Source organism: Phacochoerus africanus, chromosome 4 (assembly GCF_016906955.1).
Source record: "Phacochoerus africanus isolate WHEZ1 chromosome 4, ROS_Pafr_v1, whole genome shotgun sequence".
Classification (NCBI taxonomy): Eukaryota; Metazoa; Chordata; class Mammalia; order Artiodactyla; family Suidae; genus Phacochoerus; species Phacochoerus africanus.
Genome location: NC_062547.1, coordinates 7,451,686 through 7,469,633, shown reverse-complemented (window position 1 = coordinate 7,469,633; position 17,948 = coordinate 7,451,686). Strand labels below are relative to the sequence as shown.

General features: G+C 59.1%; 1 protein-coding gene across 1 annotated transcript in view; it reads right to left on the bottom strand.

The window, feature by feature from the left end:
- Positions 1-17,948, bottom strand: part of NRXN2 (neurexin 2) — a 110,762-nt gene that overhangs the window by 73,011 nt on the left and 19,803 nt on the right. The window contains exons 3-6 of the mRNA XM_047775380.1: positions 13,899-13,916; positions 8,970-8,999; positions 6,739-6,810; positions 2,191-2,492 (exon numbers count right to left, since the gene is read on the bottom strand). Coding sequence (XP_047631336.1) covers positions 2,191-2,492; positions 6,739-6,810; positions 8,970-8,999; positions 13,899-13,916 — 422 coding nt within the window. The remainder of the gene's footprint in view (positions 1-2,190; positions 2,493-6,738; positions 6,811-8,969; positions 9,000-13,898; positions 13,917-17,948) is intronic.

Sequence of the window (17,948 nt, the reverse complement as noted above, 5' to 3'; positions counted from 1 at the left end):
GCCCCTACGGTCATGATGCCCGTAACAGGGCTGCGCTGCACCTTTGTGGACGTGGACTGGCATCAAATCAGTCTCTCCAGACACGCTTCCTAAAGCGAGCTCTCAGTCACAGGCTTGGCACTGACACCCTCTCTGGCCCTGAAGGCCTGTGTCTGGGTCAGCATGACCTGGCTCTGCTCTGATCCATCCTCCCAGGGGGAAATGGTCTCCATCAGTCACCGGCGTGGACCCAGGACTGCGAGCCTCAGGAAGAGGCTGCGGGTCACTGTCCACATTCGCTGCTGCAGAGGCCAGGCCTCACCCCCTGGACTGTTTAAGATTCCTGCCACTCCGTTGGTACTTGTGTGACCTGACTTTTAAGAGATTCATCCTGTCTCGAGAGCCAGAGGCCTGGGAGGGTGGGGACCACGTCTTTGTCTCCCTCGGTACCCAGAACAGACGGGCAACATACTGGCCAAAGGACACATGGGTGGGGACTCTGGGCACGGGGCATCTTGGCCCAAGGCAGCAGTGCCAACGGACAGCCTTGGTCCTGCGGAGGGAATGCCAGCAGGAAGGCAACTCCGCCCACCGCTGCAGTAAAATGGGGGTGGCACCTAAAAGTGTGACAAAGGCACACAGACGCAGGTTTGCTCAGACAGCAGTGACAACAGAGGACAGGCCCCCAGCTGGGTCAGGGACTGATGCCACGGGAAGAGCCCTCCCCGAGGAGGAGCACCACTCTCCAGGGCAAGAGGCGTGCACCAAGAATGGGTGCCTGGGCAGGAGCCCAACCACGACAGGGAGCAGCAGGCTCGGAAAGAGCAGGCGGATGAGTCACTGTGTCCTCCCAGCAAGGGGGAGGCACTCAATGAGGGAGGCTCCCCGTTAGATCATCACTCAGTGGGTGGGAGAAGAGCAGGTAGGAGGAGTGCGAGGTCAGCCGGAATCCCGCCCTCCTCCCCCCGCCCCCCCCCCCGCCCCGCCAGTGGGAGGAAGCGGAGGACAGGGAAGGGGACCGTGATGGTGAAGAGGAGGGACAAGGGAAGTTCAGGAGACATGGAGAAGATACCGAGTAAGAGAAGGGCTGCCAACCAGCACAGATGAGCCTCTGCTGCCATGGATGCTCCGGGTTCCTGGGGCGGAGCTGGAGGAGCATCCCTGCCCCCAGCGGCAAGAGAAGTGGTAGACTTGGCAGAGAAGGACCAGCGAGAGCCTGGGCCGTGGGCCCCAGGTGCTGAGTGAGCAGGACAAGGAGTCAGGAGGAGGAGCCAGGGGCCGCAGAGGCTGCACAGCCACCTCTCCTGCTTTCCAAGAAGGTACTGGCTTCGATGCTGTCAAGCAGAAACCCAGCCAGAGAGAGAGCCCCACCAGCAGTAGCCACGCTGGGCCTTGTGGGAGGCGAAGAGGCCACTAAGAGGACAGAGGTGATGCCTGGAAGCATCAGCATCATCCCTGGCCCCGGGGCGGGGGACGTCTGGAAACTAAGAGGACGCAGAGGAGAAGCGCCCCATCCTACCTGCAGGGACCAACCCACAAGTCTTCTGAGTGCCTGCCTGGCCTGGCAGCTGCGGAAAGACAGCCGTGGACCCTGACAGGAGGGGACAGGAGGGAGAGTGGCTGCCCAGAGGAGATGCAGGACCTAGCACCCTCTCCAGCCCCCTCTCCTGCTCACACCTGCTGCCCAGACCTTGCTCCCACCCCAGCCCTGCCTCTGCCCTGGAAAAGCCCCGCCCGAGGGAGGGCGGCCACACCTCGTCCCACAGGGCCCAGGCTTTCTTCCGGACACCTGTTCCATCAGGACAGAGTCTCCCCATCCTGCAGCACCCCAGGGCCCACCTTTTCAGGCTCTGTCTCACCCTTCCCATCCCCCGAATCACCCTCCTGCCAGAGCACCTGATTCTCAGCCTCGGCCCCTGAAACCCCAGCAACGACCATCAGTCTGAGCCCCGCTCTTCCTCTTCCCTCCAGCTCTGGCCCTGGGCAGCTCTGTGCCTCCTCCCTAGTGCCACATCCTGATTCTTGAAGCCCGCCAGCTGTGGTCTCGCTCCTGGGCCCTCGAAGCCGCCCTGGAAGCCTCAGTCCTCTTCAGAAGCACGCCTTGCTGCCCGGCCCTGACGCCTCACACCTGGAGCCCGGGCAGCCCCCTCCCCTCACTGCCCACCTGCCGCAGACGCAGCTGGCCCCCCGTCTTCTTCTTGCTCCCCCTACCTGGCGCAGGTTTCGGGTGACCCGGACGTCGTGCCAGGCGTTGTCGTTGAACTTGCCATTGACGGGTTCCACAAGGGCCTCAAAGGCTCCCGAGCCCAGGTTGATAACCAGCCAGACGGCCCCGGACTTGAGGGAGAGGTTGACGTAGTCGGCTGACTTGCCCGTGTGCAGCATCAGCCCGTTGCGCTGCAGGGTGCGAAAGGCCAGCGTGATCTCGTCCGTGCTGCTCTGGATCGGGTTGTGTGACAGGTCGTAGCAGAAGAACTCATTGCCTTTGAAGGTTGCCACAAACTCCTCCTTGCCTGGACGCCACGGTGGGGAAACAGGAGAGGGCTGAGTGGGGCAGGGCACCCAGACCCTCCTAATTCCCCTCCAGCATCCCAGGCGCAGGACCTGGCCACCTGGGGCCCCTCGGTCCCAACTGCAGGCTGCAGGCCCTCTCCCCTCCCCCCACCTGTCCGCCCTCCTCTCTGGACGCTGCCGTCTTTGCTGCCAGGAGTCAGCTTCCCCCGTGTCTATTTCCAAAGAAATAGGAGGCTGCAAAGTGGCTCTCACACTGACAGCTGACAATTAAGCTGCCACAGGGCCAGGAGAAGCAGACATGGGCACTGTCTCCTCCCTCACCGGCCCTCCATCGGCCCCTCCCCTTCACAAAACGGTGTGGAAGAGAAACAGGGTGCTGTGCCCGACTTCCTCCTGGGGGTGCCCCTATGGCGAGGGCACCAAGGGGCGCCTGAGTGCAGCCCACCGCCCACTCCTGCCTCTTCTCCAATGAAGGCCGTTCTCTGGACAGTTTCAGGCCTCACTACATGGGATGGGACTCGCAGGCCTGCCTCGCAGCAGTGAGCAAATGAAGAGGAAGGGTGGGAGGAGGGGAAAGACACACGGGAGGGCGATGCAGGGGACAAGGATGTACACCAGGAAGCAGGGGGCCACTGGGCGGCCACCCTGCCAGCCATCACCCCCACCACCAGTTTCCTAGCCCACCGGGAGAGGCAGCACAGACAGGCCCTAGGCAGAGAGCCCCCGAGGGTCCCCAGAGGGCAGGTGTGGGACCCCTGCATGCCAGGAGGTGGCCGGGGGCCTGGCCACTGCACATGTGTGTGTGTGTGTGCACACACGTGTGTAAGCACCTGGCACAAGGCTCCTTCCACTAGCATTTTTTAAACAGAATCAAAAAACAGCTGGGGGGCCGTAGGGATTTCTTGCGTTGTGTTAGTGGGTGACAGTGGCTCAATGGAGGGAAGCTGGGATCCCAGCTCTACACCTTCACAAGCCAGAGCCCACACAGAGGGAAGAAAACGGGCTGAGGAGTCAAGGGAGCACGGAGGACCTGGACTCGCTTCTCCTCCCAGCAAGTGGTGGCACACCCGCTCGTGGACGGGGGTAACAAGCCGGCCGGTCAAGGGCCTTCATGGAGTGCAGAGGCTCTCAGCACAGGCCCCCGGCCCAGGAAGAAGCAGGGCCCGGTGCCGGGGGGCACATGAGACCCTCGGAAGGCACCTGCCCTCCTGTGGGCCAGGCCCGGGCCACAGGCACCGGCGTGGATGCCGTGGCTCTCCAGGCGTGTCTCCTGCAGATGCCTCTTCCCTGCACAACAGCCCCACTCTCTCACTCCGGGCAGGCTGCCCACAGGCTCAGTCCTCACTGCCTCCGGATGCCAAGGCACCAGCTGCTGCCCCAGAGCCTGGCACTGCACTCGCTGCAGCTGGCAAAGCCCGGTTTCCTGAGGCCACAGGGCAGCGAGGCTGGTGGGGGCCCGGGTCTCATCGGGACAGCGGGAAGCCCGCTCTGCTTACCTTAGGGCTCCAGAGGGGAGGGCCAGGAAACGAAGAGGAGTCAAGCGGAGACGAGAAGGGGAAAGTGGGGAAGAATGGTGATGCGAGGGAGGCCACACGGAGGAGAAAGATGGACCATCAGGGACAGAAGGGGATGGAGACGGCTCAGCGCTGCGAGGGAGCACGGGGTGGTGCAGGGAGCGATCTGGGTAAAGACTAGGAGTGAGCAGCAGGGACAGGTGAGGGTGGTGGGAAGAGGGCCAGCAAGGAAAGGGGGACAGAGACCTCCAGGGAATGGAAGCCAAGGGTTTTTCAGGGCCTTGGTGTTTCCATAGCAACCAGGCCTGCTGCCCAGGCACTGGCAGAGCTCGGGGGGTGGGTAGGGTGGCTCAAGGACCAGAACAGGGAACGTGATTGACCTTGGGTTTGGTTTGCTACGCGTCCTAGTCCCTCCCAGAAGCCAGGCCTCCCCTCCCATTCCCTTACCTCACTGCAGTCACAGAAAATATCATTAAAGGGAGAGTCGAACAGAAAGAAAGGAAAGAATAAGGCAACCACGTGAAAAAGTGATCGGGACAGAACAAAAGAGGCCAGGAAAAAGGAAAAAGGCAGGCGGAGGGCTGGACCACGGCTGCCAAGGCAAAGTGGAGAAACGAGGCCATTCCTCGACCCCTCGGGGCTCGGCTCCAGTCTCCCAGGAGAGGAGGCAGAGCCAGCCACACCGGAGCTGGAGTCTATAGGATCTCCAATGCCCATCGCCAACAGAGATGCCCAGAGATAGAAAGGGGCCTGGAGTGGCCAGAGGGAGCCGGGAAGAACTGGAGGAGAACATCAGAAAACAGTAAATGTGAATAAGAAAACCCAAGGGCAGCGGGAAGGATAGAGACAGCCCCTGAGGGGGGAGGGGGCAGCAGGACCTCTAGGGATTGAGGGGGGCTGCCCTGCCCACCCAGCCTAGAAGAGCACAAACCAGATCTGAAGGGCTAGACCCGAAGCAGCAGGGGGCACTCTCCCCCATCTCGATGACCCCGGAACTACACCTCCCAGCAGCACTTGAACAGTGGCAGCCCCTGACAGCCCCTGACAGCCCCTGGCACTGGAAGAGGGGCGTCAGGGCTGATTCTTACCTCCCGCCGCGGGGGAGTGTGGAGCCACACAGGTGTCCCCGGGCAAGCTGAATACGACTAGAGACCCATTGTTGTGGTCCTGGCTTTCCAAAGGCCATGCCGGGCAGAGTAGCTGCCGCCTTTCCAGGCCCAGCTCAAAGCCCTCCTCTGAGAAGGGCTCCAGCCCCCTCAGCCCCTCCCTACTCTCAAGGCTACAGCTATCTGTTCTGCTCATCTGGCACTTACTGCTTAGTAACATCTTGTACTGCTCCCTTGAGAGGAAGTGTGATATGAGAAAGAAGACCTGGGCACTAACGCGGGCTCTTGCACCAGCTTTGTGACCTTGGCCAAGAGGCAACATCCCTAAGCCCCAGCTTCCCCCTCTGGACCAACGAGCCAATCATAGGTTGCTGTGTGCCTCCAGGAGAGATCGGGCCGGGTGAGGCTTCATAAGCTATAAGCCGTCCCACAGATACATGAGTCTTACACCGGATGTCGCTTTCTGGGTGTGTGTGTTGTGCTGCCTCTCTGCCTAGATCAGTGAATAAATTAACTCCTCTGCACCAAGTGCACACTTTCCCCATCCTTTGCATGAGCCACACTTTATCCTGGTTATTTGTTAGCACGTCAATGAGCCCCTTGAGAGCAGAGCCCATTCACCCCTTTGAAATAAATCTGCTGGGCACACGCCTACATATGTGCCAGGACCCGTGTAAAGCACCAGGGATCTATGAACGGAAATACCCAATCCCTGTCCTCAGGGAGCCCCGCTGAGTGGGGGAGGCAAACAGGTAAAGTGACAGTTCCGATGCCAGGTGGCGTGTGACAGAACGGATGTGTAGACAAAGGGACAGCCAAGCAGCAGTGTCCGGGTTTGCCCGGGGAGTTCGGGGGAGACTTCCAGTGTGGATGGCCTGGCTGCTGTTTCAAGAGTCAGCTGAAAGGGATGCCAAATGGTTGGGGAAGAGGGCAAGGATGGCAGAAATCCAGGCCGACAGAACAGCGCGTACCAAAGCTCGAGACGCGATAGCCCCAGGGCTTGGCACCCACTGGAGCTCCTCGAGGGGTTGCTGCACTGCCTGGCACACTTCTTCGGAAAGAGATTCTCTTAAGAGAGGCAGCCTTGGTGCAGGAATAAAAGGAGCTTGAAGCCTACAGCCCTGAGCCAGGATAAAGGGCCCCGGGCGGGTTTCAGGGGCAACGCGAGCATCAGTTTCCTCATCTGTAGACCAAAGGCAAGGAGCCCTTCCACAAGGGGTCGTGAAGGCCCATTTAGGTGACGTGAGTGATACAGACCTATTATAAATGCCACCCCTCCCAACCAGAATCCCCCTGGACTGACACCTAGCGTGGTCCAGAGTTTGACGGTTAAAGGGGGGCTGGACCCTGCTGCCTAGCCCCCCCCCCCCCCGGAGAAACAGATTCTTTCTAAGTATCCCTGCTCTGTGGGCTGAACAACTGCCACAAAAAGACATCGGTATTTTAGAAAGAGGGCATCAGGAGCAACTGGGCTTTGGGAAAGAAAGGGAGGTTGGTGGCCCCTGGGGGTGGACCTCAATGGGGGCAGAAGGGGATGTGCCTCTGTTGATCAGCTGCCCTCCAGGAAGTGAAGCTGGCCTGCAGGGGTGCGGGCTGGCCTCTCTGGGGGTCGTGGGGTCACTGACCTTTTGTCGGCTGGTGCACATCGCCGGCTCCTCCTCTCCCGGCCCCCCCCTCGGAGAACAGTAAGGACCCTACTGGAGAAGCAGAATTGGGGAGTCAGGTGCGGGGCCTACCCAGGCAGTCCCACCCCAGCCTTGAGGTGAAGGAGGGCCCTCTCCAGGGTGGAGGGTCTGCTGGGAGCTACGGGGTGGGGCGCTGTTCTGGGGACTTGCTTGCTTCAGGGCCTCTGGGGAAGGAGCCAGTTGACAAACCAAGAACCATCGGCCCACAGTCCCCATCAGACTCACAACCACCGACTTCCACCCTTTGCCCAGTGGCGGGGAGACTGCGGCGGAGGAGCTGAGGCCTTGCATGTGGTTCAGGAGCCCCTTCTGCCCGAAAGCATGCAAACAGGCCAGCCCCTGGGTCCTGAGCCCTGAGCTCCTGAGTCCAATTTCCCGCCCATCCTGGCCCCGCTCTGCGTCTCTGTTCACACCCGCTCTGCTGGGTCAAGTGCCTGCTCTTGGACTCCCAACAGCCTGACACAGCCCCCTTCTTCCTGAACTGCCCGATGCCCTCTCCTATGCCCAACCCCTCTTTTGCTCTGTGTCCACCTTGAGGCTACCCTGGCCCTCCCTCCACACCCGGCCATTCACGGCAGTGAGCATCCTCCACAGCGCCTTCCTGGCCAGTGAGACCAAGGGGCTTCCGAGGGGCGGGGCTGGTGCCTCCATTGTGCCTTCAGCGGGGCTGCGCCCACCAGGGAGGTCCTGCCCGGCTGGGTCCTTGTGGCTGTGGGAAGGCCCTTCTCCGGGAGGACTTCCCATGCCCCACAGCCCAGCCCTCCAACCCCAGGCCTCCTCTCCAAAGGCCCCCCAGACACTTGTTACCATGGCTGGGGTCCAGGCGGCCTGGAGCTCTCCACCCACCCATGCCCAGCAGCTCCCGGCACCACACCTACCACCGGACCCCACAGCTGGTTCTTAAGGGGAACTCAAGAATGGAATTTAAAAGTCCCTGTCAGGGCCCGTACGACAACCACAGTGCTAAGTTCCCAGGACTGACACCTGAGCTGTGGCCTTTCAGGGAGTTGGGGGGCGGGGGGGCTTTCTGGATCCTTCAGGTCTTCATCTATGACAAAGCACCCCTGGAACCAGGTGCTGAGAGGCAAGAAGGATGTGAGGGAACCAGCCCTGCTTGGACGTGCTCTTCCCCACACTTCTTGCCATAATCTCACATCCCTACAAGAACCCCAGTTCTCTACCTCCCCAGACCTAAATCCATCCCCAGTTCCAGATTCAGACTCAGAGGTCTTCATCCTGCAGGCCTCTCCTGCCTAGAGCCTAAGGACCCCACCCCACCCCTGTGGACGATGAGCCCCAACAGAGCACCATCCTGGGCAGGGGGAGGGGCGCAGCGCCTGCGGGTCCGCGAGGGGGTCAGGGACAGCGAGGTCCCTGAGTCCAATTTCTGCGAGCTGGGGGATCACTGTCAGGACTCCTGGGCTCGTCTCCAGGTCTGCTGAACACCAGGGCTTTGAAAGATGGTAGGGACTTGGTCGAAGGGAAGCTAAAAATAGATGAGCCGTCCCAAGGGTACCACCAATTAAAGGCTGTGTAATCACTAGCAAGTCACTTCATCTCTCTGGGCCTAAATGTCCTCATCTGTCAAATAGGGTCAAGAGACATCCTCAGACAGCGGCGTGAGCGTGTACCGGGGAGGGGGCGACTGCGGAAAGGGGGCCTCCCGCAGCAGCAGGGGGAGGGGAATGAGGCTGACGGCCATCCTCTTCCTCCAGCCCATGCTTTTCTCTTTGTATTTGGGTTCGCAGAAGAGAAAGAATGATTAGAATGAGTGGAAGGAAATAAAACACCACCATGAAAGAGAAAGAAAAAAAAAAAGCAAGATACACTATCAGGAAAACGCCAAAAAAAAAAAAAAGTGGCTGGAGACAACGGCAGGAGTTCAAACATCTCTTGATGTCAGAAACCAAGGTGAGATGAGGGCGGATGGAGGGTGTCGGGGGAGGCGGGAGAGGGGTGCACACACACGGGAACCAGCCCCCCACCCCCGCCCCAGCACTGGGAAAAAAATAAAGACATGGCAGAGGAAGGGCAGGAAGGAGGCAGGACAGGTGGAGAAGGGGCAAAGGGCACGGGGTGAGGTGGCGGGGGTGGGGGGGGGACAGGAAAATCCAGGCGCAGGTGGGGGTCATCCAATCCGATCCAAACCAAACCAGAACTTCAAACCATACCTTCGCTGTTTAACGTCAGGTGAGCCGGACCTTGGAAAGGGGAGGGAGAGAAAGAAAGAAAGGGAGAAACAAAAAAAGAAGAAAAAGGAAAGAAAAGGGGAAAGAAACAAAGAAAACACGAGTCATCAAAATCAGCCAGAGAGAGGGGAGAAAAAAGCTTTCCTGCCACAATTTAAAAACCCTTTTTAACTTGTGACAGACATCGGGGGAAAGCCCCCAGCCCAGAGCTGAGGGACGGGGCCCCGATGCCGAGACAGTGGGTAGAGGGCGCGAGAGGGGGAGACAGAGAGAGAGAAGGGGGGCCGGGGGGGCGAGCGGGTGCGGGCAGGACCAGAGGAAGGGGTCGGGCAGGGAGTCACTGCGGGGGGAGAGAAGGTTTTGGTTTCTTTTTTTTTCTTCTTGCCGGAAAAAAAAAAAGGAAAAGGAGGAGAAGCATGAGGCTGGGAGGGCTGCTTTTTCCTTTTTCTTTTTTTCTTTTTTTTTTTTTCTTCCGGGAGGCGGAGAGAAAAAAAAAACGGTCAACGAGAAAAACGATTCGGATGGAGGAGAAAATAAAACACGACACAAAAATCAAAGCCACCTGGAGAGAGAGAGAGTGTCCTGTTAGCATGGGGCCGAGTGGGCAAGGGAGCGCCACCCGCCCTCGCCCCAGCCCGTTGTGCCCCACAAGCCTGGCAGGGACCGGAAAACGGGGCTCTGAGGACCTGGGCCTAGGGGGGCTCTCCCACCAAAGGGGGCTCTGGAAAGGCACCTGTCCAGGTCCGATCCCCCCCTCATCATGGCCCCTCCCCCCCACAGCCGCCATATGGGCGGCAGGCACCCTGTGCACCTGGGCTCTACGAGGAAACTGGACTTCGGGAGACAAAGAGCAGCAGCAGGTGAGAGGAAGCAGAATCTAAGGAGATGCTGGAGCAAGCACGGCGGCCCGGATCCTCCCGCAGGACCGGAGACCCGGCTGGCGCTCACGGACAGCAAGGACCCATGAGCACAGCCACCACCCGGTGGGGGGAGCACCAGCTCCCTGAGAGGTTGACACACCTCGTTTGAAACTATCCTACAGACCCCCTTTCTCTAATCAGGCCCTCTCTGAGGTGACCCAAAAGCTGAGTTTTGAAAAGAGAAGACAGAAGCGCTCCATCCAAGACTGAGAGCAAGAATGGCTGGCATGTCTTTCAGAGTGGCCTTGGTCCCTTGAGAGAGTCTGGTCGGCCCAGCTGTGGGGGACCAGGAGCCCAATCTCCCAGCGAGGCTGGTGGCACCAGGCCCCTCAGCTGGGTTGAGACCCCAGCTGTGAGACCCCAAGGCTCCCCGAGGTGACCAGCCAGCCCCACCAAATCCCAGCCCTCACGCTCCCGCACACCTGCACCCCAGGTGTCTGGCCAAGAGGTTGGGGAAGGAAGGGCCCCCCTGGGGTACCACACGGTCCTTGGAAATCAGCCCAGCTACTGTGGCCTGTGAGGTGTGGGCCCTGGGGGCGGAAAGCCGGGACCAGGACGGAAGGTGGGGTAAAGCACTCAGGCGTCTCTGGGACGAGGCTGAGGGCCAGGGTGCCTGGGCTCCAGGAGGAGAGGCAGCCAGGAGGCCAGAAGGGCACGTCCAGTGGCCTGTGGAAGACGCACTGAGATGGCCTCTCGGGCAGGCACCCTCGGTCCCACCCCACCTCTGTGTCTGAGGCCAATTGGAAGAAGGGACCACGGCCCCTAAGGGCCACCTGGGGACAAAACAGCTCCTGGGAAGACACAGTTTTGTCCTCAAAACAGCAAGGGCCCTGAGCATCTGGACTGAGTCCTTATTCCTTGCTCTGAATGCCCCCCACTCTTTGCCCAAGAACTACCAGCATTTTCTTCCAAACCCCCTAAATCCAGGACCCAGACCCAGGCCCTAACCCCTCATCCATCTCTTCCAGGCCCAGGAGCCGAGTGCCCTATGAACCTGCCTTCTGTCCCCACAGGCCTGTGCCACTGCTGGAGAGGAGCAGCATCTCTGCCTCGAAGACCCTTCCACTGCCCAGCTCCCAGCCAGCCTCATTAGCATGCGGCACTTTCCCTCTGTCGCCACGGCAACCAGCTGCTCAGCTCCCTCAGGCGTGACAGTACCAGCCATCCTGGGGAAGGGGAGGCCGGCTCCCTGCCCTGTCTACCCGAGGCTCAGCCCAGCCTGGCCCCAGGGTGCTCCCCCTAAAGCCTGCCTCTCTGCCTGTCCTGGAATCTCTGCCCCACCCCCGTCCAGCCCCCGCCCTACCCCCCCACCATTTCCACCTGTGGCATCAGCCCCTCCTCCCACCATGGAGAAGAGGCTGGCAGTGATGGATGGCATTACCAAGGGTCCTTTCCTAGGACACTTTATCTGGCTGCTTCTGGGTCTTCTCTCCCTGACACAAAAGGCAAGAGGGGAGAAGCCGGGGCTACTGGGATCCCCACGAGGAGATGCTGGGCAGGGCCTGGGGGAGCGGGAGGGTGGGGTTCCTGAGAGAAAGCTAGGCCTGAGGCTCAGCGTTGAAGGAGAGGAACAGAGGGTGAAGGCACAGAGGACTCAGAGATCTGAAGGGGGGCCTGCAGAGTCCAGAGTGCAGTGCCCTCGAGGAGATCCACCCCGTGAAGCCACACCTGCCAGGCCCACGTCCCCACTCTCAGCCTCACCCCCTTACTCTCCTACCAAAACCCCAGGGAGGACCAGCAATGAAAGGAAAGAAGATTCTAGGGGGAAAGATTGTGAGACACACAAGCAGCTGTGTCACAGAGACATGTGGATGCCTCACATCCCCGGGTTTACACACACGCACACACGCCCACACATGCACAGCTTCAGACACACAGCCCGGCACAGCCACCGAGATGCAGGCACGCACGGGGCCACGCTCAGACCAGCAGACCACCTCGCTGCCCCCGAGAGCCGGCTAAGTGACGTCCACAGGTCTCGTTGCCTGCTTGTCCCCAAAGCCCGGCTTCCAGTCTTGTCCCTCCCCTCCACCTGTTTGGAGAAGAACTGTTCCCTTTTCCCTCCCCTCCAGCTCCAGGCCGCACTCCTCCCCTCAGCAGCTTCTTCTCCAGGCCCGGCCGCTCCCGCCTCTACTTCTCCCTCTCCTTCTTCCTCTGCAACCCCCCCAGGTGCTCTCCTCCACCCCTTCCCCTCTCCCTTCCTCCTCCATCCCTTCCTTTGTTCCGGAGGAGACATGACATCAGAGCAAGTAAAAGTCACCTCCGCACTCAATCTTATCTCCAGCCCCCAGAAGGCTGCGTCCACCCAGACGCTCAGCAACCCCCCTCTCACACTCACAGAGGTAAACACCGCCACACGGAGGGGGACACAGACAGGACAGAGGTGACGCAGACGCCCCTACAGAGGCGCTGAGATGGGGCCACGCCACGGAAGACACGACACTGGAGTGCACACACCTCCACACACACTCAGACACACGTGCACAAGCAGACATGCACGAAGGCACCCAGACACGACAGAACAGCAGAGCTGCATCAACACGTGTGCACGCAGATATGCACACACACACACACACACACACACGCACACACATGCACGCACATGAATGCACACACGGGTGCCTGCCCACAGGCCAAGAAGGGACCTCAGAGAGACAGAGACAGGCCAAACCGTGGACACCACGGGGGGGGAAAGGATTCCAGCCCCACTCTCACGCCGAGGGCCCCTCGCCTTCTTTCCTATCCCGGATCCCTGCGTCCAGGGCAGGGCCTGCCCAGGAGCTCCGACTTCCACTGCTCCAGGAAGAGAGCATGGGGCAGATCTGGAGACGGGGATCCTACCTGCTCTCTCTACGGGGCCCACCTGAGCTCCCCTGCAGCCCAGACTTCAAGCCTGGACCATCGCTCCCAGTCTTCCCTCCCTGACCTGGCCCACGTCAAAGAAGGAAAAGAAACAGGGAAAGGCACAGCGAGAGAAGAAGGTTCAGAGAACAGGAACCCAGGAGAGCCTGGGGAAGGACAGAGACGAAGAGGTCCAGGGACAGAGCCGTGGAGAAAAAGAGAGGCAAAGACAAAGACCAGAGAGAGAGAAAAGGCAAATGAAACAGAAGACAGAGACAGAACGAGCAGAGACCCCAAGGAGAGGCACGCTCCCTGCCGTCCCCTGGCCTGGGCTGAAGGACGAAGCAGACCAACCCCGACCTACCAGCCAGCGGCACAGGAGCTGGGGGTCGGCGGCGAGAAGGGCACAGGGCGAGAAGCTGCCACCTGGCCCACACCCCCTGGCCCCGGCCCTGACCCTCCACCCCCTGCCTGCACTCTTCAGACCCCAGACCAGGTTCTACCCAAGCACCACCGCCAGCCCCACCCTGGCCCCTGGCAGTGCGGCCTTGCTAAGCTTCCTCAGCTGGACTGGGCAAAAACACATCTCAGTCATTTCTGGACACTTCTTCTTTTTTTTTCTTTTTTTCAGGGCCGCACCCACAGCATATGGAAGTTCCCAGGCTAGGGGCTGAATCAAAACTGCAGCTGCCGGCCTACACCACAGCCACTGCAACACGGGATCCAAACCGTGCCTGCAACCTACGCCACAGCTCACGGCAATGCCGGATCTTTAACTCGCTGAGCAAGGCCAGGGATTGAATGGGCATCCTCATGGATACTGGTTGGGTTTGTTACCACTGAGCCACAAAGGGAACGCCTCATTTCTGGACACTTCTGAATCCTCCGCCCCCTTCCCTCCAGCTCCCCTACCCCTTCTGGTCCCCTCCCAGGGAAGAAGAAAGGGCCCATCAGGCAGTGGAGGGGCTGCCTCCGCCAGGCAGTTCTCCGCAGCAAATCGTAAAGAGGGACCGGGCAAGAGGCAGGGCCGAGGCAGCCAAGAGGACATCCAGACATCCTTCCCCCGGGGGGCCCCATACATGGGGGGGGGGAGCCAAGAGGACCCCAGGCCATTGATCCGCCACCCCAGTGACCAAGAGGCATCACTCACCTTCCATGGGGTGCTCCTCTAGAAGCCAGCCAGGTTCAGGAAGGGGAGGCAGAGAGAAAGAGAAAAGGAGGCTGTTAGCCAGGGTAGCAAGGACAGCGCTCCAAGCTGCATGATGGGAGGTGGGTTCAAGATCCCCTGGCCCGCCCGCACTCGCCCAGACACAAGTCACCCGACCTAGAAGGCCCAGCAGGGAAGAGACAGAGACCAAGCTGTCCCCTGAGTCAGCGCCTCACACACAGGGTCACACAGGCCAAGGGGACGCCAGCCTCAAGTTACATTTCAGGAAACTGAGGCCCCAGACAAGGAAGTGACCGCTCAAGGTCACAGGGGGAATCGGAGGCAGGACCAGGAGCAGCAGTCAGGCGTCCTGACTCCCCCAGAGTGCTCCTCTGAAGAGACAGATGGGGACACGCTCGTGAGGGCTCACCCTGTGACGCACTGACACACAAAGGCACTTAGCAATGCAGAGACATACATAATCAGTACAATCTGTCACACAACTCACACCTGAAGCCTTTGCACATTCGGACCCACAACTCCCCACCCCCACCGGCCCAGGGGAGGAAAGTCAGCTGGATGCAGTCAGAAAACGCAATCCGGCCTCAAAGTGCTGTGTGACTCCCGTCCCAGTTGCTTAGTCTCTCTGAGCCCCCAGTACCTATTCTGTAAAAATGAGAGAGGTGGATTAGATCTCATCTGAGGCCCTTTCAGGCTCTGGTTCTGTGATGCTGGGAAAAATGCCTTTTCAACAGCTGGGTGAGGCATAGGGCCCCCAGGCTGGACGGGGCACTTCAGTGGTGGAAGGGGTTCGGACGGGGCGCATCCCTCGGTCAGGCCACAGGCCTTGGAGCAGTCAGCTCCTCACCCCTTAGGGGCCTGCCTGGGCCTCCCTGGGGCTCATCAAATAGGTCAAGAGAGAAGATAGAAGGCAAAGAGGAAAGAGGCAGTTCCTTCAACTAAGCTCAAGCAGGCTGGGCTCCGGCTCTGCAAGAAGCCAAGGCCCCTCTCCTAACATTTCTGCCCACCTAGAGGGAGCCTTCCCAGGAAGCATGGGGAGGGAAAAAGACCAGCTCGACCTACAAACACACAGACCCAACACACACACACACGCACACGCACACGCACACGGACCCTGGGAAACCCACGTACACCTGCAAACGGCAGTCGGTACACACTCAGGCCCGAGTGCACGCGCCTCCTCCTACTCCGGCCTCGCTTTGCGCTCTTTGCTCATCCGCTCTTAGGGGGTTAGTTACACCCCAGACACACACACTGTCATTTGTCACACTTTATACCATCCCCACAATACACACACACACACACAGGCTTGATGCAGGATCGATACCACACTGTGAGCTCACACATAATATGAGAAGCACACCCCACCCCAACCCACGGGCCCTCCAGTGGCTACAGACCACCCCCCGCCCCGAGCCCCGCTGCCGCCGATGAGCACAGTTCCTTTGTTTTCTCTCTATGGATCCATCGATCCATTTTCTAAGCCTGCACACGCAAGCCTTTAGGTATCTACATGTGTTACAAACACCCCACTCTACAACCCAGAGTTTCTTGTACCTGACAGCTGCATCCCCCAAAGCCATGGATGCAATGATTTCCTTAAATAAACAGGATCACATTCCATTTACGGAGGGGGAGGGGAGCTGGGGGAATCCTTGGGCTCCTGTGAGCAGCCCTATGGCTGGATCGCTTTGGCCCCAGCATGCGCAGGCCCTGCCCGTGGGCACACTCTCCTCTCCAGCCCCTGCAGAAACAAGGAGGCACAGGGGTTCCAAATAACCCAATGCGGCGGGGGTTTCAAATCGGAGTCCCACCTGCCACAACTGCGGGTCCTGCTACACTCAGGAAGGTGAAACAACCGAGTGTGGTTTGCTGCCTGCAGGAGTCTCCTCTCTCCTGCCTTCCTAGAGAGGCACCTGGGGGGTCACCAGCCTCTCCTCCTCCGATGCCCTTCGCTGTCTGCCGATTCACCTGTGCCCCTTCCTTGTTGTCATGGGCCCCTCCAGGCTCAGCCCTGTGCCCTCCACACTCCTCTCTCTTCTCCTGGCCTCCTCCACGAGAGCTCACTTTTGTGGCTGAGGGACCCCCCCAAACCTGTATTTGCAGCCCCAGCCTCTTCCCTGGAGGCTGGTCCTGCACCCCCACCTGTGCGCTCGGCAACCACTCTGCTCCTGCCATCCCGTCCGCCACTAAGGCCAGCCCCGCAACCAAGTGCCCATTTCCCTGGTGCGGCAAAGGCACTGCTTTCAATCAACACTTCCTGAACCCCCACGATGTGCCCCACACTGTGCCTGGCTCCAGAGGCCACATGCTGGGCATTGTCGGCATCAGCTTCATGGCAACCTTCACAGGCTCAGCGTGTTACCCACTTCCTCGACACAGAAAAGGACACTTGCCCAAAAGCATAATCTCACCTCTGCCTTTGTCCACTGCACTCCTAGGTCATCAGAGCCCCCCCACCCCACCCCCACCTCGTTTCCTGCATCAGCCTCCTGCTGGCTGGTCCCTTTCCCATGCCCAGCCTGGCTCTCTCGGCACAGGAACCAGATACACCTGACCAAGTACTGCTGTGGTCAATACACATGTACACACACACAGGCACGCACACACACTCAGACCTTTTTGGTGGCTCAGACACAAACCTCTCTGTGATCTCTGCCACCTGACCTCAGAGAAGCCCTGTCTCACGGGCTGGATGTCCTCATGTCCAAAATGGACCCCAATACCCTCCCCCCACCTGGGGAAGCCTGCTTCTCCTGCCCGAATCCCTGATCACATCAGGCACCCAGAAATCAGCCTTGCTCTTTTTTTTCATCCCAATCGCCAGGTCCTACCAGGTCTACCTTTTAAAACCCTAAAACTTCGACTCCACTCCTGGAAACACTTTTCATCCCTTTATCTCCATCAGCACAGCCCCAGGGCCAGACCCTCATCAAATCCATTTAATGATCTTCTTAAATGATCTCCCCCAACAGCCAGTCTTTTCACCCTTCAATTCACAGGGCGAGCCCCACCAAGGCGGTCCAACCAAGTCATGAACCTGCTTAGAACGCTTCAAGGTATCCCTTGAAGAACCTGGAGGATCAAATCCAATCTTCTCAAGAAAGTCCATTCAAATTTGACCAGATTGGCCTCCCTCCAAGCTCCTTTTCTGCAACAATCCAGCTCCAGCCACAGCCAGTTTCTCCGGACTTCCCTAACCTGCCACGTCTCTGCACATACCCATTCCCTCAGCTTTGAAACACCCACCCCAGCCTCACTCCTCTCATCCTCAGCTGCCTGAGAAAGTTGACTCCTGCCTTAGGACCAGGTCAGTGGGTGGTGGTCTGTGTTTTGAACTGACTTCCCTGACAGAACTAGCCACCCCTTCTTTGCGCCCATTCTCAGTAAGTAGCTCATGATATTATTTCACTTATCGGATCTCTGTTGTGATTATGTTTCCATGTCTGCTTCCTGGCTGGACTGCGAGGTCTCCAAGAGCAAGGACAATGTCTCATTCATCTCTCTCCATCCAGCTGCTGGCACAGTCCCTGGCTCAGAAAAAGGCATGTCTGTGTTTGTTGAATGAATACAAAGTAAAAAGTGAACGTTTCTCACTTACTGAGTACTGAGTGTGCCTGGCTCTTTCCATGCATCGTTTCACTACTATCCTGTCAATAGATAGTGCTATTATTCCCTTCAAGAGATGGGGAAATCGAGGCTCAGAAAGTGGAAGAAACTTACCCAAGGTCACACTGCTGGCGAGGGATAGAGTCAAAATATGAACCCCAAACCTGTCTGCCTTTAAAAGTTCCAATGCGGGAGTTCCCACTGTGGCGCAGCAGGCTAAGGATCTGGCATTGTCTCTGTGGCAGTGAGGGTTCCATCCCCAGCCCAGCACAGAGAGTTAAAAATCGCAGCTGCAGCTTGGATTCAATGCCTGGCCCAGGAACGTCCATGGGTGTAGCAAAAATAAAAAAATAAAAATAGGAGTTCCCGTTGTGGCTCCAGAGTAATGAACCCAACTAGTATCCATGAGGATATGGGTTCAAT